Source organism: Perna viridis, chromosome 1, assembly GCF_037379345.1.
Source record: "Perna viridis isolate PV_CMFRI_1.1 ecotype Kerala chromosome 1, ASM3737934v1, whole genome shotgun sequence".
Classification (NCBI taxonomy): Eukaryota; Metazoa; Mollusca; class Bivalvia; order Mytilida; family Mytilidae; genus Perna; species Perna viridis.
Window position 1 is genome coordinate 70,048,053 of NC_142445.1, and position 22,694 is coordinate 70,070,746.

Here is a 22,694-nt window from a genome sequence, read left to right on the forward strand (position 1 = left end):
ACAGTAATCAGTGAGTATTTACAAAATTATCCGATTTATTCTCCTGTCATCCACGTATTAAACAGAGATATATCGAGTATTTTCAGTCAAGGGAACCTTTGGTAACATGTCCTGAAGTGTATTTCAGTGCAAACATGCAATGACCACCCATAAATCCAATTCAACTGGACGAGGTACGACCGATGAACTGTCCCCGCAAAATGGATTGAAAACCAGTCTCCTGTCAAGCGACGGTATTCAATATGATTTTGTTTTTACATCGAAATACATTATCTTCATACATTTAACACTTTCTACAAGAAAATTTAAGATATGCGGTAGTTAAACTTAATCTATTACAGGAAATCCCGATTTGAATACAGAGGCTTTTATTGACATATTCCTTTTATGGACTATACCACTTCTGCGCATGTAGGGATCAGTTCTAATAATAATTGTTCCAACCAAGTTAATTTGTTTGAAGTGGGCTGTCTTATCAGGTTTGGGTAGATAGAATCGACCAACCACAAATTGACACTACTTGTCAGTTAAATAATAAAAGTTGAGACTTCTGTTTGTCACTTGATTTCAGTGATAGACTTGTAAAAAAAAATAGAATTTACAGAAGTTAATATTTCATTGAATGTGGACAGTAATAACAGAAAAGAATGAATTTGTCGGAATTGGCAATGTTTCGCTTTAATTTTTGGCATAAACCTTTTTTCTCTCACCATGCAGCCGCCGTTGCAGCAGCAGCACAAGCTGGAGGGTCTGCCATGGAGAACTCTACATTTGTTCCAAATCCTTTAACTTCCCCTGCATTGATGGTACTGGCTTCTACTGCAGAAAACCATGAAGGTGCAAGAGTTCCATTTCCTAACCAGTCCTCCAGTGACAAGGAGATTTCATCACCATATTCAGCTCCATTTACTATGTACAGACCAGGTGAGCCATATCCTGCTCCGTTGTATGCACCTGTTCCTCCGTTCGTTAGGGCAAACATGGAGCGTGGAATGCCTTTCATGAGTCCTGGAACAAGCAGTGCATTTCGACCAGTCAGTGCTAGTGATACTGAGAGCTATCATTCTGCTTTTTCTCCTGCAAAAAAACCAAAACATGATGACCCCAACAGTCATAGTCCAAGTAATCAAGACAATGAGTCCAGAGACATGGCCATGGACTATTCTACAGGCCATAAAAAAGATGAAAGACCTTCAAGTATTAGTTCGACTGGTAACTCTGATAATTTTTCTGATGCTGAGAGGGGTACACCAGATTCTGAAGGAAGAAGTCTTAGAAGTAAGTGTATTTTGTTATTTAGGAATTATCATGATTGTTTTGAACTATACATGTAGGTGTGATATTTTATCATGAAATAATTTAGTTGGAGACAAGATTTTTATTACATTTTTGATTTCAGTATCAAACTTAATCATAGATTCTAAATTGACATTTTGATTGTTATTATCTCATGTAAGACATGCATATACAAATATGTAAAATATTATATGTAATTATCCTGTTTGCAGAAAAATTATGTTTTATTATCTGTCCCCCTAAAAGTATTGGTTGTTCTTTTGCATTCATTTGGCATACCTCTGTTTGCCCTTCACCAACTGACCCCAAGAAATGGTTCCTTTCTAAAAATAAAATAATTATTGTATTCTGTTGAAAAATTTGGTGTTTGATTTTTCTGCAAATAACTAAAAAAAAATTGGAAAATTTAACTGCAATAGCCTGCATATTTTCCATCAACAGTGCTGGTTAGATAAGGACAAAGATTAATTCAAGGTTGGTTTTACCAGTTTAAAATACTACTATGATTTTTACATTCTTTTTTTTTGTTATCTTACATGCATTTCAATATTCAGTTGTATGGTACAAATAGATTATGGTGAAAATAATGAAAACCTATGATTAAAGAAATTATTTTAAAATTTGAAAAAAAGTCTAAACTTTGTAGTCATTGGTTAGTTGCTACATACATGCATTGGACTAGTCTTCCTGTAGAAATTCAGTAAAAAAAGTTGTGGCAGTGGACATGTGCAAGTATTCAGAGTGTTCATGAGTTTCATAACTCTTGTTGGGTAAACTGTTGATAAATGGTCTCCATTTCTGCCATTTCTGTCTTAAATGAATTAATATTCCTTTATTTAATTTATACCAAGTTTTTTAATAGGGTCTGATACTATCCTATTAAACTTTTTGTCATATTTTTTGAAAATCAAATTCACTTCTCAACTATTTCATGGGTACTCACAGCAAAGAAATAATTACAGTTGCTAATCTGAGTATTATTGGATAGAAATGGTTTTTATTTCAATGAAATTTTCTGGTATTTAAATTATGTCATGGTGCAGTGCCAGCTTTTGATGGTTATTTTACTAAAAAAATCTTTAATATATGAATGCTCAATTTTGTTAGTAATTAAGTACAAAAAAAAAGAAACCAATTCCACTGGCCTTAGGTTTTTTAAGGGAAATAAGTGCAGACATAATTGAAATGTAATAAGAAAAAGAAATCCTTTTCTTAATCTTTATTTCTTTTCTTTGAAGAAAAATGTTTTTAAAGAAAAGTTGAAAAAGTGTAATTGGAAAGGATTGACTTTATGTTCATTTTAATAGTGTATTAACAGTGTTTTAAAAGAATTTACAATAATAAAATTAACAGTTTTTTTATGAATCCAATTTTATAGTAAATTAATTCCCCACATTTTTTGAAAAAAAAAGTGATGTTTATTAAAATTCACCACAGTTACATGCAGTTTGAAATTTTAATATGTGAAAATCAAGGCAGTAAGTTTTTCAGACAGTGTATTGTTAAGATGGCCAGCAGATTATTCTCTGCTTTATTGGTAAGATAAAGGTCTTCCATGAAGATTTTCATAGAATACAGAGTAAATCGTGATCAAAGAGTCTAACCATCATATATTGGTTTAAAAAAGAATCAACTTTAAAACTCAATGGAGACATGACTCTTCTTCCCTGGTATACAATGCTTGATCCCTCAATTTTATATTCAATTAATTTTGAAAGTTAATCTAAAAGCTAAAGTGGTCTGTAAGTACTTGTACTGGTATCATGATTGACTTTAAACTTGGTAGATAATAAAATACCTACTTAACACCATGGTATTATGGCCATTTTATTGGTAGAAGCACTTTACCCTTGAGTAGAAGGTGTGGATTGTCACAGTAATTTGTGTTCATCATTTTATGACCTTATGTTTCCACTGTGAGGTGGTGGAAGTTACCTGCTTTTTATCCCCCTAAACAATGTGGTCATGGCACAGGCAACAAAAACTAACCGCATAAATGCCCCTGAGGGCTTGACTAGTAATTTGTCAATCTTCACTAAATGTGGTCAAAACAAAATTGTCTGATCTTATCTTTAAGATTATGGTAGTGTTCAATACCACAAACTTATTTTATCTGATATACGTGCCACTACAAGGATCCAGTGAAATCGTCTCGACTTGTACAATTGATTTAAATTGCTCTTTTAAACACATTGTCATTTTTTTGGTAAATCAATTTTTGATTGTGGTGTGTTCTGTTAATTACAAGTTTTTTTCTTGTTCTGAAATCAATTGAGAAATTACAGATAAAATCAATCAATTTCATGAACAGTAAATTGGTACCAGTTGAAAAAGTAAACATGTTCTGTAGTACATGGTACCTAATGGTCCATTACATCTTAGGTTTCTGAATCCTAGTACTAATCACAAAAGCTAGAAATAAACTACCTATGGACCAGTTAAATGAAGATCCTGTCAAGCTTCAAAGTGTGTCCAATATTTGGTGTCAATGAAGTTCTTAGGAAAAAAAAATATGTTGAAAACATTGTTTTGGGATAAAAATAAATACAGACATGAAGCTTACAGTGCTCGCCTTTAGTCACTAGCCAATACCCTGGGCTAGTAAAAATTGGTTCAGGCTAGTGAAATGATGTGTACATCACTTGTTTTAGGCGAGTTGAATCCTATACATTCTATTTTAATTATTTGGGCTAGTCGTTCGGGAATTTTAAAGGAAAGGACTGAGCCCAATAAAAAAATCTTGACTTAGTGTTATGATAATGTGTTTTGAGTCCCTATCACACTTAAGTTGAACTTGAGGATGGGAGTAAGCTAAATCTCTTAGAGTACTAAATTAATCAAATTTTACAATAAAGCAATAGCTCTATCAGAAATTAACATTATTTATATCTTGACAATGTTTTGCTAAAGTTGTCTTCTAGCACTGTAAAACTTACTATTTCTCTTTGTTTGAGAAAAGTTAGAACCTGACTATAGGATTGAGGATAAGTAACTCCGCTAAGATCAGAGGACATATTAGTCACATATAAGACTATCGAAAAATATATTTGTACATTGGATAAAAAATTGTATTTCTCTGGTAACTAAGTGAATAATCAAAAACTTGAATATCATTTTTTTTTCCTGGTTGTTTCAAGTTCTATTTGTCAATACTATCTTTCATTATGAACACCCATGAAATCTAAATATGGTAGAAAAGGTTAAGTGCAAATGTTATTTTTATTATGAACTCAAAGTATGTAGAATGTAGTACATTTTACATGTACATTTACTTTTTTATTAATTGCTCAATTTCACAAAAAGGTCATTAGTGTACAGTTAGTGGCAAGTTTTGACTTCATAATAAAAATAGATACCATTATGCTGGATCAAACTTGTAAAATCCACCTGTCGCAGATATTTATATAAGTATGTACATGTACATCTATGTGAAAAATCTGTACAGTAATGTAAAAAAAAATGGATTAAATGTTGAAAAACAATACAATCTTTATCTTTTTAAAGGAAGTGATTATGTATTTTACATTTAAAAGTCAGTCTTTATGTACAGCTCATACAATTAATCAGTTTTTAAGTTTAATGATCAGATCACTCCATGTATAGGCTAAACATGTAAAATGAATGATTTTTGTTGACATGAAAACCTCATCTTACTATTTGGGAGCAGAGTTTCTAATTTAGTTTTAGGTATATATCTTTGTATTGTTGAAATAAGTTAACCAGTAGTGTATAGTGATATCAAATTTGGGCTTAAGTTTTGAAGACCTTTGAATACCATTGCTTATAAATTGCTTCATGAAATTCAATCATAATATGAAACAAAACAAGTTATCAAAGTGGTGTTACCGTCAATAAACCTTCGTCACATTTATTTTACTTTACTTGATCCTATTGTAACGTGTAATAATTTATCTGATCAAAAACAGTTATTTATGTCGAAATGTGGCAAACTAGATTGTGTTTTATCAAATCGCCAGGTTATGTAAGCTTAGGAAGGGAATAACAAGACAAGACTAAAGCTATTAGAACTGAATTTATCACACAAACTAAAGCCTTCTGCAAATCACGTTTTGACAAACTTAAACACAAGTGCTGATGTCTTTTCAAGTATTCATGGCAAAGGATTAGGATCAAATCAACGAGTGACCATTAACTGTCCCTCGGCAAATGAGAAGTGAACAAGTGGCATTTGATCTTATTTTCTTCAATTATATGATTGCAGCCAAGTTTCAGTGTCATTTAAGCAAACCTTCGAAGTATGTCTGTCTTACCGGAATGAAATTACCATAAGAAGATTGAAGACAATTTTGGTTTTATTTCCAGACTTAGTAGCGCTGTTGTCATATCAGTTGGAGTTCAAAGCATTGAATTGTACATCTGTTTTAAATACAAAATTTAACGTTCATTGAATATTCTGTAAGCAATAAAAGGCAATACTTTTATTTGCACTGTTGTTAGTATAGCAGAATTTTATTGTCAAGGAATAAAGCTGAGTTGTGAGCAGTTTCAATGGTTGAAGTGGGTTTTATTATAATGTGGTCCCTATTATCTTCAGTGTCAAACCATTCAGTTTATATACTTGCTTCAGTTTGATTTACTGTTGGTCCTTTCTCTCTTGTCATTGGTTTGGGAATAAAAGACAGCTGCTAAAGAATAAGGAGTCATCAAAAACTGATTGAGTCCTAGGCAACCACACAGCCTCCCTACGATATTTCATTATATCCGAATATAATTCACAGATTTTATTACTTAATATGTTAGTTCCCCCCTTATCCCTCAACAATTCATATTTTGAATACTAAACTTGTCAGGTTAGGGGCTATTGTTACTTTGTGGCTAAATCAAGTAGCTTCCTAAACTAAGACACCATCTAAAAGGAGCTATTAATTTATAGAAATGCATAAATTTTATGCTAAGTGTTAAAAAAGAATCTTATTTTTATGATTTATAGAATAATATTCTCCTGTGCGGAAAAATTAATTGAAATGAAAAAGAAGTTAGGAGAAAGTTTATGACTAGATACCCATCCTGATAACTTAGTAATGGTTAAAGTTAGGTAGAGTATGTCGTTCATCTTAATCAAAGTGTCATCCCACCAAATTCTCTGTCAAAATTTAAAGCTTACAGAGTTTAGCCCTCTGTATTGATGAAGATCGCTGATGGCTCAGTGACTTGTATTGTTAATACTGCAATAGTCTGGTTAATCTTGGGGATTAAAGCAGGTATTCAAAATACCTGATCTCTTAGGTAAAATATATACACCTGTAGTCCCAAGATCATTCTTGTCCTCAAGAATACCTTACTGATTTGATTTTGTCTAGTTCTGGTAATTGACCTCAAATCAACAGAAAAGGGGCAGTAAAATCTGTCCAACATCTCCATGAAAACTGTCTTAATCTGTTATGTTTTTTTTTTCCTGTGCCAAAAACTCCATAAAAAATTGTCTAAATCAGTCATGTTATTTTTTTTCCCTGTACCAACAACTCCATAAAAAGTTGACTAAATCAGTCACGTTAAGTTTTTCCCTGTACCAACAACTCCATAAAAACTGTCTAACCCAACCATGTAATTGTTTCCCTGTATCAGTTTACGTTTGTTTTGAACCTGGGGAAACTGTTTAGTTTTGAAAATTGTACTAGTATAGGGTTTCTGTGATATTATTTAAAAAAAAAAATATGAAAGCAAAGTAAATTCTAAGTTTTTTTATTTTTAAAAATGATAGGTCCTGAAAAATTTATAAAAGTACTAAAATATTGAAAATTGATAAAATTTTACGTGTAAAATGTAATACTGATATACTGGTACCTTGTATACACTTATTGTAATTCTATAAGCTTTATTATTATAAGTACTGAAAATCAGTAATTGAGTATTTATTATATTTTTGTAAATTTACAGTTATATTTAATAAGTAAAATTTTATTTTGATATTAATTTTTATTTATAGAATTGAATGTTTTGTAATTAATTAAGTGAACTTAAGAAGTCAAGTACTTGAACAGGTTCAAACAGAAGTTCAGAATGAAATCATAAATCAAGAATGGACCACTATGTCATACTTTGTGTAACTTCTTTTGATCTTTTTAGAGTATATAAAAATGTCCATATTGGATTTAAATTGACAAATTTTTGTTTTTCTGATAGTACAATGTATTTAATTAGCTCACAGGTGTTTAATTTTCTGGCAAAGGAAATTGGATTATAGGTTCTTATTGAGTAAATCTGTTTCTGATGAATAGGTTTATAAACTTGCCTATCATCCTTTTGGTCTATCTAAATGTTATTCCATATTGGTCTCTATTGTTAACAGGAGCCTTTGATCAGAATTGTTAAAAGTTACAAGAAGGTGACAATTCTATGTTTAATTTAGAAATGAGGAGGTTGTATGAAGGAAATAAGGATCATATATTAGAGAATGTAAACATACTGATCCTGCCTTATCTTCCAACACACTAGTCCAAAATCAATTATAAAATCAAATCTCTTTTTAGGTAATTTCTGTCAAACAATATTTGGATTGTCAAATAAATAGCCAAAATAAGAAGCTATAAGAAAGTGAACGAAATCAATTATCCGGACTGGGAACTTTAAATTGATCCTTCCGATGTTATTACTGGAAGATAATGCCCGAGTCAATAGAATCATCAAATCTTGGCTAACACAGAGAAGTTGGGCTACTTTGTCAGTACAGTAGATAATAGCCACTACTGAACTCTGAATATCTTCACTGTCCTGTTTTAATCAGTTCTTAGGAAACTTGCTGCATGCACCATGTTGTACAATATTTCTTGATTTTCTTTAGGAGTACACAAAGTAGATTAAAATAAAAGGTTTTTTTTTGCATATTTCTAGACCAATGATTTCAGCTTTTTTGTAGGTAAATTTGTGTAATTAGATCAACATAATATAATAAAATTTTCAAATCAAGGAAAAATTATTTGTTTTGAAGTTAAAACTACATTTTAACTGATGAAACAAAAAAAGATTTCAAGATAAACTATTTTAAACATGAAATAAAATGAAACCATTATATGTTGGTAAAGACCATTATATTGCTCAACCTTGCTGTTGGTACATGCATTTTTGACATCTTCTTGTTACCAACAGTTCCCAACTAAACATTCACTTTTCAGTTTCCACAAGGCAATAAAAGACCTTCAATGCTTTTAAATGTTGTATAATGATAAAAAAACAATGAGGTTGAATACATATCTATCTTTACTTAATATATGGTAATGTAACCTAGGAAATTACTATCTTGGTTGTTAAACTTACAAATATGACTTCATTTTCAAATTTGATGGGTAGCTATTGTTAGTTTTGTTATAAATTTTAGTTAAAAAAACCAAGAACAAGTAAAATTCCTTGTTAAATTCTAGATATTTGTATAACCCCAGAGAACAGAATGTTAGAGCCTTCACAGTTCAGTTGTTTGGGTCCAGGCAACAAAATTTTGAAGGGTAAGTGTATTGACTGGTCTGTCTATCGTTTCCTTGATATTCCCTTTAGACCACTTTTTCCAGAGGGTAAAACTTATAGATTTACACTTGTCCTATGGATAATATCTTTTATATTTTTGTTTGTTGAATTTTATTCAAATATGAAGTGTTTGTAATCAAAGAAGCTTGTAAGATTTGGATTAATTTCATAGAAATCTGTTGAGGGGGACTACTTTCTACTTTAATCAATCATGTCAAGACCTTAAGGTTATTGCTTGTATTTTCTACACACAGAATACCTAAAATTAAACATGTCACCAACTCCTGGAGTCCTGCAAATATTGACTTTTTTACTGTAAGGTTTTGTGTCTTAGTTCCAAATCCTTACCCAGTAGGGAAACTCCAGAGCTAAAGTTATGGAGCCTATCTATCCACATGATTCTGTGATAACCTGTACTTTAATAAAGTATCTGTAAAGAAAAGGTCTTAGGTTTTCATGTTACAGTCTGCCACACCTGCAGGGCCAAGGTGTATTGCAGAAAAACATCTTGTTGATACAACTAAGTCCATAGATTAGCTAAGTAGTCTGAAAGGGTGCAGCCATTTTTGGTAATGTTCTTTGCTAAGCTGTGAATAAATATTGAGAAATACCCTATCATTTTACTGAAGTTTCAATAAATGAATAGAAAAATGCTATGTTTGATTTTGGATCTAGTGTTGGGATTTTACAATTTTTCCCCTGTTTTTGAAAGTGGTCTCTCTTCATGTTCAACATTAGTTCCACATAAATCTAAAAACATGCAAACATGAACAGGAAGAGGTCAGATTCTTCAAATAAAAGGAATAAGATTTTAGAATTATATTGGTCCAGTATATTGTAGCAGTATTAAGAAATGTAGAGCTGAAGTACATCAGAGATACTTTGTATCTAAGATTTATAAAATTATAATTCAAATAAAACAAAGAAGTCTGACTCTTGACGGAACAACAAATTTTATTTTACAGTCGGAATGTCAACAAACTTGGCATGCCTGCTGATGTTTTATTACTTATCGAGTGATATATAATCTGATGATTATTAGTATTTTTGAAAATTTAACATTACAAAGCATGTTTGATTTGCCATGTCAAAATTTTATTATGTGAATCAGGTATAAATTAAAGTTTAGACCTGACAAACTTGACTAACGACTTGGTAACAGCCTCTCTATATACACTTCATAAAAGTCCTTACATCTGATAGTATACTGCTTGGAGTGTATTGATGGTAGATTTACAATACACTTATATGATCAAATGCTAGAAGGGGGCTTTTTACTACCTACTTTGTACAGTTTCTATTGTATTACAGTTATGGTAGAGATTGAACTTGATTTTTTAATAAACATTTCATGTCTGTTTATTGTTTTCTTACTGATGGCCTGTTGTATTTTATACTGACTGATGTTTTAATGGAAGTCAGGTGGTCTGTATTCTATTATACCTGCCTAGTCTATAGCTATCAAAATGTCCTAAAACAATTCAGTTCAGGGAGTTTAAAAAAATAGTTGAACAGTTTTAATGTTTTTTTTTGTCGAAAATTGAACTTTTTCAATTTTGAAGTATTTTATGGGTTTATAAATCATGAGAATTAAAATGAATAAAAATAGAAGGACTGTTCTGCTGTTAGTTGGTATGTTTTCCTGTGAAACTTTGTTTTCAATGTTACTTGTAGTCTACTGCAAATATATACATAAACCTGATCTGCTTTCTTTTTTGTTTGATTTTTGGAGTATAAGGGCTTGAAGAAAAAAAGCCCTGTCAAACAGACCACTACCAGGGCACCCATAGAATTATCTATTCTTTGATTTTGTTTAAGATAGTGCCATTCAGGTACATAGTGATTAGTGTCAGTCACTGGCTCTGCAGTAAAATTAGGTCTGAGAATTTCTTTGAACCTCAGTAATATTTCCGTAAATCTCTCAACAGTAAGCGGTCAGTTTACTTATCACTTTATTTCTGAGTTCTTCAAAGGCAACCACATTGATCAATACTAGTGTGGTATCTTAAGTGACTTACGAATGAGAAACAAAGAAGAGAATGTTAAAAGATCATGTTTTGTGAAACAGTATGAGTGTTTGATCATTAGTTATCGTCAAGATTTCGGTAATCTTCTCTTCCAATCGGATCATGACCTAATAATTATCCAGAGATTTATCCAAATTCCTTATTGATTGGTCCGTGACATATGACGATTTGAAGAAGTCTGTATAAAGATTATAACCTTCCAAGCTTGTCAGGGGTACTCACACTGGATTAGTGTAGCTTTGTATCCAGAAGAAAATTTTTCTCCATGACATGCCGTTGATTTCGTAATAATCTTTTCAGATTTTGTATGTTGACATTGATTGCTGTATCCATATGTAATTTATGAGAATAAAACTGAAAAATTCCTTCAACAATATTTTTGGTGAATTTTAAGTAGAGAATTTGCATATTTGTTTGTCATTTTAATCTTTATGCTGGTATTACAATAATTGTGGCTATAGAAATGAGTACACTCAATTATGCTTTTAGAACCATCAGAACAATGAAGTAATTACATGTTTATAAATCGTAACATCATCTTAGTCCATTGGCAATACTGATGTCAGGAATATTTATTTCCACTTCTTCCGAATATATATTTTTCTTACTTGTATCATTTCTTATTCCTTATAATGTAGAAATTGTGTCCATGAGAAGTCAGATTGTGCATTATCAAAACAATTTATAATATTAGGGAGAGTGGTGATAAAAATGCAGATTCCCAATTGTATTTGTTATTTGAGATATGCTATTTTTAGAACAAAAATCAAATTTTATTTAAAAAAAAAATTATTACAATGTGACTAAATTTTAATTGTTGTGATCACTGCAATATCAATTGTGTCTCATTTCTTGTTATTTGGTAACAATTTGTGAATTTTTAATAAAAAAAATCTCAAATATTTATAGAAAGTTTTAATTTAACTTAGTTGAAACTGCTCAGTGCTGTGAATTAACATATTGGAAACTGCTTTCCAGTAATTACAAACATTCAATTATTTGGGTAAATTTTTATCATGACAACCCACTCACAAATTTGAACCTAGTTTGTGAGTTGACAAAATTACAGTGATATGTTCTAGGTAGATTGAACATCCTTTAACTTGCCTTTCTTTTACAGAGGTGTCAATTTGTCAAATACCAGACTATGTTATGATAATCATAACTTACGTTTTTGTTTACAGAGCGAGGAAAGAAATCCTGTATTTTGTCAGATGGTCAGTCTCCTTGCTGTCCTGTATGTGGAATCACCCTCCGAGCAGGAGAAATAGAGAACCATTTTGCAATAGAAATGGAGAAACTAGACAAACTTGTAAGGTGAGATGGATTGAATTACATTATAATGTTACAGAGAGCAGGGGTAGAACCAGGATTTTTTGTTAGGGGTATGTTTAAGAAAAAGTCATAGAGCGGAGCGAGGCACAAAAAAATTTGGGATATATGAGGCAAAAAATATTGATTTCATGCTAAAAAATCATTTTTCCAATTTTAGAGGTGGAGTATGCTGGGTCAGCCCCCTATGAATTAGTGCCTGGAAATCTAGATTTCATGACCGACCGAATATTATAAATTTATAATTTAATGAGCTGATGAATGGCCATTGTCTACCAAATCTTAACAACTTATGCAAATTTATACATTGCATCTTCACAAAATTAGAATCCACTAGGTAGTTAACATGTTATTTTATGTTTCAACTGGAAACATTTAAGTGAATGTTTACATACATTTTCCTTCTTATTTATTTTTTCCATGTATGTTTCTCTGTACCTACTGTAATGTGTTTTTTTTTTAAATAAAGATATACCCCAATACTCCAGAGTGAAATAGTTAACTTCATGATGGAAAGTTCAAACCTCCTTGATAATCAATAAGTTAACTACCTTAGGAAACTCACCAGGGGATGGGAAGACCATCTCTATTCTTTGAAGTAAACTACATTGTGTATTACTTGCTTTAACTGGTTTTTTCTTCTTATGAAGTTTCCTGCTCTACTTACTAATAATTGTGAAATTCAAAGGAGTAATATCAAACAATGTATGATTCTTGGAGGGTAAGATAACTTGCAGTGAAATACTTGCTCCATTATTGATGCAATTTACTTGAGTAACATTGTAATTTCAAACATTTAAGGTGCAAGCTTTCTTGCTTAATTGGTTGTTGGATATAAATAAAACTTTGACTAGTGCTTAAGTCTAAAAATTGGAGTCTTTTAAATGCATCAATTCTTCTATCCTTTTGTTAAAAATGTAATATTGAAAGATTTACAAAATCTCATATCGAAACTTTACATCTTTTGAATTTCAACAGATGTTAAATTTACTATATCAGTTTGATATTAAATTTTGATAAGTAGCTTTAAATATATCTTCCCTCAGAACATGGTGAAGCACAAAACTGAATTATCTTCACTTGAATGGAACTGTAGCAAATTACTCTTTATAGCAAGTTATATGCGACACCACCTGTGGTAGTTCAGTAATGGAAAAAATACTCAACGAAATATTGCTTATAGTTTAATGGCAGTAATTTGTATTGTTATAATAGAGAAGTATTAATATAATCCTCCTTGCCACAAGCATCAATTCTGTAAATGATTCTAAATTTTTTATTGAAATCTTTGTTGCAGCTAAATCAAGTATTTTATTTTATACAATTTAAGAGTTAATAGAACAGGATTGTAACAAAATTAAAAGACATTAAGTTACTTCATATTGCAGCTTCTGTGTTTACGAGAAGAGAATTTTAGTCATATTCAAATTATCTGTTCCATAAATGTGCATCGTTACTTATAAATCACGTCTACCTGGAAAAATAAATGAAATTCTTCTGGCATATTTTCTTCCTTAATTTGACTGTCAGGAATATGATTATGGTGATGTTGGTAGTTATGATGTAACACATACAATACAAATTGTATAAATGGTCACACATTAGCCATATTAATACCCATATTTATTATAAATCAGTACATTTTAATCACTATATTAAAGAGGATAAAATGGTTGCTGACTAATTTGTCCTATCTGAAAATAAATTGTATTTAAATGTGCAGTTTTTCAATTATTTTTAAAATTAGTATAGCAGCAGGTTGCAAGTATGGTTTGGACTTAATGATAATTTTTTTTTTAAACTTTTTTTGAAAAAGTTTTAAGGCTGTCTTTAGTTAATTAGACCATTATTGTTCCATTTTGTTTCCTGTTCTTTTCATGTAATTTTTTATCAATAAAATTATTTTTTATAATAATTTGTTTAAAAAATCGCTAAATTTTAGAGACTGAATGTACAATATTAATTGCCACTTTACAATAAAAATTAAATTTTGATTTTAAGTTATTTTTGAGTTTTGTTAGGTGAGGAAAAATGCTTATTACAAATATGATATGTTTTTTTTTATTTGATTTATCGTTTATGATGGCTCATTATTTGTTAGCGTTACAATTATCATTAGGTATGAATAAATGTAGAATTTATGAAAATCAGAATAAAAATTATTCATTTTATTTTTGAGTTGCTGCAGTGAAGCACATAACTAGATTTTCATTTGTTAGTATTATTTCTTATTAAGCAAACAATACAATAATTTTTATAAATGGACTTCCTGATCAAGAATAGAAAAATACTCAAGCATTTGATTGAAGCAGATGAATGAGTTAAGTGAATGTTTATGATCAAATTGAAAGCTAGTTATGAAGATTTGACAATGAGGCGTACTTTGTATACAATGTAGAATGGCCATAATTATAGTGATATTAGTAATATTTCTAACTGCTAAATGTTCAATATAGGAACACCTAAAACAAGTAATAAATACTTAACGCCTTTGATCACTGTACTTGCTAGCTTATTTTCTATTGATTGTGAACATATAATATATTAATGACTAGGTTTTTGCAAGTTCAAAGATATTTGTTAGCGATTGACAATATTTATTTAGAATTTGATACAAGGATGAAGAACAATAGACTGAACATAACATAAATCTGTTACATTTTCTTTTGGTAATTACGGTTCTTCTATTTTCATCATTTACTAATCAAGTTATGATGTGGAAATTAAACAGTGTTCTTTCTGCACGCTGCATTAAGTATATTTGGCCGTCCCATTTTATAACAAGATTTTCATTGTGATCATTTAGTTTTAGCTCCAAGTCAACATGCGTCACAAAAGTGACGCGTGTAACATATTATGTTCATTGTTCAGTATTGATTAAAAGGCTTAAACACATTTAAGGGAGAAGAAATTTTTTTCTACGTTTTAATTCCAAATAGAAATATAATTAAATATGGAATAAACAGGTAAAGTTTTTCTCCAATCATCGGTTTTCTTATTTCTCAACCAGTTCATTGTGTAAAAACTACAGAATATAACAGAGGAAACTTTCAATTTTCAATCAGTCCTTTACAAACTTTTTCACGTCACTATAGACAAGTAACTTGTTGTGTAATTAGATAATTAATTCTTTTTAAGAATGAATTTGTTTCAATTTTATCCAGCTATTCAGACAAAAGAAAAACTTTATTGTATTTTGGATACTTATATAGTCATTTGTTTTCACAAGAAATAGTATAAATGTACAAAAAACTGTCTTAGTATAATTTGATTAAAGTAGACAATATTTTCTCTGGCACTAAGAGTAATGGAGAAAATATGGTCATTATTTTTTTAGCTGTCCAGACACACTGTCAACAGCTATGTGAACAGATGTATAAATAAGTGAATTATCCAAGTAAACAATCAGACAACAAGTGATTTGCCTGGTTGGATTGGTCGGTGTCAACTTAACGAAAACTCATCTGCTTTTATTGAATTAGTCAAATGTATATATTAGGTTGTCCGTAAAATGACAGAAAATGGCAGCTATTTATAAGTGACCAAACCAATTACTGTACTAATGAGTTCAAATAATTTAGTTATTGTAAGGGAGTAATTTGATTTAGGGCTGATTTATTGAGAATCCGAAAACCTTTCTCTGTTTAGATTCAATTAACTGGACACTATTGTTAATGAAGTTCTTCATGAAGAATTACTCCTGCTGAATAACAGGGGTTAAAATAAGCATCTGTTCTTAAGATAGCTTCTCCAAATTACTTGTGTAACAAGGTTGTTGTCAAAATGATGGCTGTTACCTGGACATACATCAATGCCACTGCAGTATTGGTCTACTATGAATTGTAATATTGTACTCTTATTTCACAGGTGTGGCAGAAAATCTCGTGACACAACTCCACAAGGCAGAAAGGTACTTAAACTTGAGAATTTGTTTAAGGTGTACTCCTATGTCATATACTAGGTTTTGGTTAGAAATAATGGCTAATTTAAGTTTATATGGAAAAAGGTGTACCTTGAGATGGATTTTTTTATGATTAATTCAGAACAATTGTTTACTATAGAGGACTGACTATTTTGGACAGTAAAGTTTGTCTTGGAGACTATTCTGTAGTGTGACTAACACCTGCTCAACACAAGTCATTGTTATGTTTTATTATAACAAGCAACACATGTTTACCTTGCCTTTCTTTACATGGACCCACAAAAAAGCATGCGGGTGCTCTACTTAATTATGTAGAATTTATGGACTTTTTATAGGATTATAATCTACAAATCTGGTCTTCATTGCAGTATTGGGTATTCCTTTACTGACATTTATTCTCTCTAATGTGATCATTTCATGAGAAATTTGTAGGGATAATAGAAGTAGATTTAACATAAAAGTGTGTTGATGTCCCACCCCTTCAGAGTATGATATTGTTGATTTACACTGAATCACTGAGTATTTTCTGTTATTATCTTAACAGTATCTTCTTCTTATTTCAGATTTCATCAATGGGTTTTTGACTTCATAATAATGCTTATTTTACATAGTCTTGAAATTTTAATCCAGTCATTAGAATTGAAATAACACCTTTTGGTTGAATTAATTGTATATAATAAGAATTAATTGCCTCCCCTTTACATGAGATTACTTCAAATGTATCTCAGATTTCAGACTGAAAAATACATTTTCAGTCTAAAATTTTTATATCTGATAATTTGTTAAGTTTTAAGGCCATGAACAGGGTAGCAATTTAATTTGATATAGAAATTTGCACCATTTTTTCAAACTTTATTTTTTACAGTGAGCTTTCACAAAAAGGAAAGCGTGTTCAGTTTCAATTAAACTTTATAATTTGACAAAGTCGGTTTGATTTTATTGGGAAACATGATATACTTAGAAAGAAAATTATTTATTTGTAACATAACATCAGAATTTGTTGGAGTTCTCTTCTTCAGAGATAATATGATGTAACATTTATTACCGTTTATACTTGGAGATACAAAAAACAGCAGGATTATATTAAAATATGATATTTTAATTGATTGTGTGATTGATATAGTTTTCAATTTAAAATCCTTCTGTCTAGATGAGATAAAATAAAATGGACCACAGTCATTTGGTCTCTTAAAATAGTGTAAAACATAGTCTCCATAGACATACTGGTACATTTCTGTTCTTGTGTTATACATAGTCTCCATAGACATACTGGTACATTTTGTTCTTGTGTTATTATTTTACACTATTGACGCCTGACATGGTCTTATAAGAGGTTTCTTTTTGCCTGACAATTTTCCTTTTTCTTATGACAATATTTAATTAATTAAAAAAAATAAAGTTGATATGCTTTCTTTATACATTATGAATTCACAAAAATATTGTTCGAAATTGATACTTCAGTCCTATATAATTTTCATGCACATATGAATTGTCACAATATATTTAGTTTTTCCATTCTCATTACTAAGTTTCATTTAAATAATTTCCAAATGTATTATATTTTTAGACTTTAACATCTCCACCAATAAGGAGGGGGAAAGACTCACCCTCTGTTGAAGTTGTATCACAATCAAGGTTTGAGGTAAGTTGTTTATCATATAGTGAATTTCACATGTCTCCATACATGTATATGTTAACCCTGCCGGTATCTAACTCTACCTGTTGTGTAATATGGTGCAAGTTTGCCTAATGGGGTGTGTTGGCTTGCACAAGTTTCTGATCATGTTATTTAGTGAACATTTTAGCCTTACAGTTAGACTTATTGCCATATTTTTATATAAAATAATGATGAAACCAAAATAAAAAAAAAGAGTTATTAGCTGTTAATATGTTTAAATATACAAAGATGGCACAAATTGTTTATATGCAATTTTCAACGATTTTTTCTGGAAACATCGGTTACATGCTTCAACAAACTACTTTTCCATCTGAATGACGCAAGTTGTCGATGCAATAGTTGCCCAAGATTAAAACACTGAACATGAAGCAATATTTTTGCAATATGATGGTTTGGCAAAATTTAGACATTAAAGTTGTATTTTTATAATATTTTAGAGATGACTTAATTTATATTTAAAAAAAAGTTTTATTGGCTAACTGTAGCAACAGGAAGTAATTCAGTTTATGTTGTCATATGGAACATGTATTGTGCTGTTATTGTCATTCTCATCAACACTTGATTTTTATGTAATCACTCCATGAAATTCTACCATTAAAAGAAATTTAGGATTGATTTTTGGAGTATGTGTCTCCAACTGTTTATTTGTTTTGTTTGAAGTCGTTCTTAAAACTAATATGGATGTATGAATAGCTTTCCTTGAGTTGGTAATGACCTTCTGTAGGGACAGTTGTGCTGGAGTTGGTAATGACCTTCTTCTGTAGGGACAGTTGTGCTGGAGTTGGTAATGACCTTCTTCTGTAGGGACAGTTGTGCTGGAGTTGGCAACGACCTTCTTCTGTAGGGACAGTTGTGCTGGAGTTGGTAATGCCCTTCTTCTGTAGGGACAGTTGTGCTGGAGTTGGTAATGACCTTCTGTAGGGACAGTTGTGCTGGAGTTGGTAATGACCTTCTTCTGTAGGGACAGTTGTGCTGGAGTTGGTAATGACCTTCTTCTGTAGGGACAGTTGTGCTGGAGTTGGTAATGACCTTCTGTAGGGACAGTTTTGCTGGAGTTGGTAATGACCTTTTTCTGTAGGGACAGTTGTGCTGGAGTTGGTAATGACCTTTTTCTGTAGGGACTGTTTTGCTGATATTTATACCACTCCATTCCTAGTGATTGTCTCTTGAGGTTTCAACATTTGGGAAAATATAAATTTTTCACTACTTTAGACATTTAGGGAATTTATAATGGAGGAATTCTGAACGTTTGATGTACAATTATTCTGTCTATTTGAATTGAATAGAAGATTTAATAGATGTTGTGTCTCAGTGCTGAAAATTTTTACATGATGTGAAAATAAAAGGTGCAGTAAAGAAAAGGCAGATCAACATATGGGCCGCCCCTATTATTAAATTGTTCATTTGACAGAACAGGATCAAAGTTAGTATTGTGATGCAAGTTGTCTTTCTCTTTTGAGTAGCTGTGAATAATTCATTGACCATGAGCTTTTCTTTCCTCTTTTGTTGCTACTGTTTTATAATTTTTCATTGAAGTCTTTAAAAGTAATTAAAAGTTGATCAATCAGAATTTATGTCACAATTTGAGTTTGTCAAACAAACTTTCAAATAATTGATTACAATTTTCCTTCAAGTTTCAGTAGGATTATAATTTTGTCCGGGAGAGCATTAATTAGCTTGCAATTCTTTGTCGATATATTTCTCTGTCTCTGATCAGTAATCTAAAGTTAGCTGGAGAACATTTGTTGACAATTGTCTTGCTGACCTGCCCTCTTATTGACAAATTTACTGCTCATTTTAAGCGCTTGCATGTTCGTATCAAAAGGAAACTGAAGCAATGACAGAAATAATGGCTGTTATTGTGGTGGTAATCTGTCCATAACTTGAGTAGTCAGACAAACTCAATAAATGAAGTTCAATCAAAATTTGAGCAGATACCACTATGAATAAAACCTCACAAAATAATGGTGCGGTTTATCAGAGTGTAGGATTAGAGATTTGTGAAGGATGAAAGGACTTCCTTTACAACAGATTAATGGTAGTTCTGACTATTTACTATCACTGTGATTAAATCCTAATGGTCCCCCTGAATTACATGGACTATGAACATTTTATTATTAGATAGGAGTAAATTACACTAAGTAGTTTATCTTTGATATATATTAAGTCTCTAATCACTACCAATTTTCTCTTAAAATCCATATTATCAAATCTGTTCATTTCGTACTCAAATTATAGCACTGGTTAAAAGACCTTTATATTCAATGTAAATTCCAAAATATGAGTTTAATTGAACTAGACCCAGGAATTTTTATTCTATATTTATTTTATGAAATGAACACAGAATATGGAGACAATTTTGTGTCTTCTCAACAGAAGAGAAAAAACCTAACCAATAATTATAGCAGGCCATAATCGGTACTGCTTGTGAAGAGTACATTATTGAATGAGATGAAAGTAAAAAAAAAAACTGTGTGGTCTTAAACATTTAGAATTTATGAACCATGACCAATCAAATTGCAAAATAATTGTGAAGATAAGATTTTTACTTTATTTTTCATTCCGTTTGAAAAAAAGTAAAAGTTATGTGAAAAGTTTTGAGTTTCTGCTGAATAATTATACTCCACTTTTCCATAATTATTTCCTTGAGATCCATTTTCTTCACTAATACTATTATGTGAATTGTAGATCATTCATATATTTTCTTTCTGAATTGTTAGTCTCCATCAATATATATATTTCCATGAAATTTCTATTTCATTTACATGCTGATCATGAACTAAAACTGAAAAATAATACTATTTTTGGATCTTCACCAGGCAGTTATAAATAAAATTCTGATCCATGTAAAATTAAGCTTTCAAGCAATTAGTTTGAACAAACAAACAAACAATCATTGACATGAGTTCTTCACTGACCACCAATAATTAGCAGGAACATTTTGATTGACCTTTGAACTAGACATGACTAGTTCACAATGTTCTTTCAGAATGTGACAAGTTAAGGCGATACATCTGTGTCATGTTTTCTGGTAACCATGTGTATAGACTACAACCATTGATTAAAATTATATTTGGATAACAATATTGTTAATAGTGATAATGTTTTCCAGAAATCTTTTAGATTCTGCAAAAGAATATTAAAATTGATAAATTGGGTTGTAATAAAACATCATGAAACATTAAAAAAAAATTTCTTTATTACACTAAAATTACAAATGAGGCAAAAACGTGAATTTCTCTTGATCACATTTTGCATCATAATAGGTCATACTTCAAACTTGGGATTTGAGAAGTTAATGGTATTTGTTTAAGACTATCATTGGGAGTAACATTTCACTTGTGATGAATCAAATTATTTGGAAAATAATTAAGGCAGTAACTAATACTATGACCCTTGCGTGATCTGTTCATAGTCATATATATACTGTATGTCACTAAACCATTAAGACCTAATTGCTTGTTGAGGACACTTATTGTCCTAGGTGTGAAACTTAAATCTAAACCTATTGTTATAAATTTATTTGTAGACGTACCTTAGGATCAAGTGTAACCGCCAAGCTCGTTTAGCCAGTAAGTTGTCAGTTATTACATTACAGTACTGTCGTGGGTAGTTCCTCAATACTGTTGTCTTGAAACTTGGTATGCTGATCAGGAGATTTGATAAACTTCCGAGATGCCACGACGAGTTACAAATTCTTAATCAATTTACACAAAAACGATTTGAAGTTCAAAAGGAGACCAATAATTTATTACATTCTAACTAGTGTTCGACAGCCTTTTACTGATTTGTTGCAAGATAACAGACTTAAATTGAAAAATTAAACAATTAAAACAAGATCATTCTTTTAATCAAATGGTTAGTATAGAACTGGCGACTTGGTTAAGTTAGTTCCGATTACTTTGATAAGTGTTGACAGGCTGTAGAGAAACACAATCAGGCAATACACTCGTCCATTTCATGTGTAATTATTAGCTCATTAGTAGTGAAAAACTAAGTCCATTTACATTTAGATACAGATGTTTTATGGTACTCGATCTCAATGACAAAACTAGATCTGAAGTACAAAACCATAACCGGTAATTAACAGAATTTTTAAACTCACTTCTCTTCATCCATTTTGTTTGACCTTTCATCTTAGGTTAAATGTGGAAAGTTTTAGGTTTCATTTTCAATGAATTTGCTTTATCAAAAAAAAAGGTCTTGTGAAAAAAAATCATCTACTTTCATTTTTTGAGTACCTATACTGATACTTAAGGTTATTTAGTTACCTGAAACAATATTAGGAGTCCATTTGTTCTTGGTGCTCCTTAATATTTCATGATTTGTTGTAGTTTGTAAAATTGAATTAAAATTTGTCTATATAGGTAGATCTAAGAATAAGAAACGTAGACCAACAGAAGAAAGCTGTTGTCCAATATGTAATGAGAGATTATCAGGAACTGCTGAAGAGCTGAATGGCCATGTTGAGTTATGTCTGAAGAGGGTTAGTATTTATAGTGGACATTGACAATTTTGTGTCAAGTTTGTGATGATAAACAGGTTTCTGATGTCTTCATTATCTGGTGTTGACTCAAACAACTTAATAACAGTCTCAGTTCTGTGCAAAAAATGTTACAATGTCAATTATACATTTTTTTCTACAGCAAAGAGGAGAAGCCGAAGATGAACCTGTTGATGTGGAGGGAGATGATGAAACATATGAAGAATACACATGGGCTGGACAAACCAGAATTAGGGCTACTTCCATGCTAGAAGGAGGATTTGCTAGTAAGTACACAATTGTTTTTTTGTTTTTTTTTTGGATAAAGACACTTTAACTTTGCCCATTTATCACAACATCTTTTAAGTTTTTTATCTGGCAGTACATATGTACTTGTATTTTACTTGTCATTAATCATAAGGAAGTCACAGTTTTAATACATTAATAGATAATTTCATTGATTGAGGTTTTAATTCC

The 22,694-nt window shown here is 30.8% G+C and overlaps 1 protein-coding gene across 4 annotated transcripts in view; it reads left to right on the top strand.

Annotated features, from left to right (window-relative positions):
* Positions 1–22,694, top strand: part of LOC148630189 (E3 ubiquitin-protein ligase Rnf220-like) — a 29,316-nt gene continuing 6,622 nt past the window's right edge. Inside the window, exons 1-9 of one of the 4 annotated variants that reach the window (XM_088562648.1) lie at positions 17–233; positions 718–1,278; positions 8,676–8,756; positions 11,987–12,119; positions 16,002–16,044; positions 17,624–17,698; positions 21,264–21,306; positions 22,102–22,220; positions 22,381–22,504. In XM_088562648.1, the coding sequence (XP_088418774.1) occupies positions 140–233; positions 718–1,278; positions 8,676–8,756; positions 11,987–12,119; positions 16,002–16,044; positions 17,624–17,698; positions 21,264–21,306; positions 22,102–22,220; positions 22,381–22,504 (1,273 nt within the window). In that variant the 5' untranslated portion in view covers positions 17–139. Of the gene's footprint in view, positions 234–554; positions 1,279–8,675; positions 8,757–11,986; positions 12,120–16,001; positions 16,045–17,623; positions 17,699–21,263; positions 21,307–22,101; positions 22,221–22,380; positions 22,505–22,694 lie in introns of those variants that run through there. The other 3 variants (XM_088562667.1, XM_088562658.1, XM_088562674.1) reach the window with 3 other exon arrangements.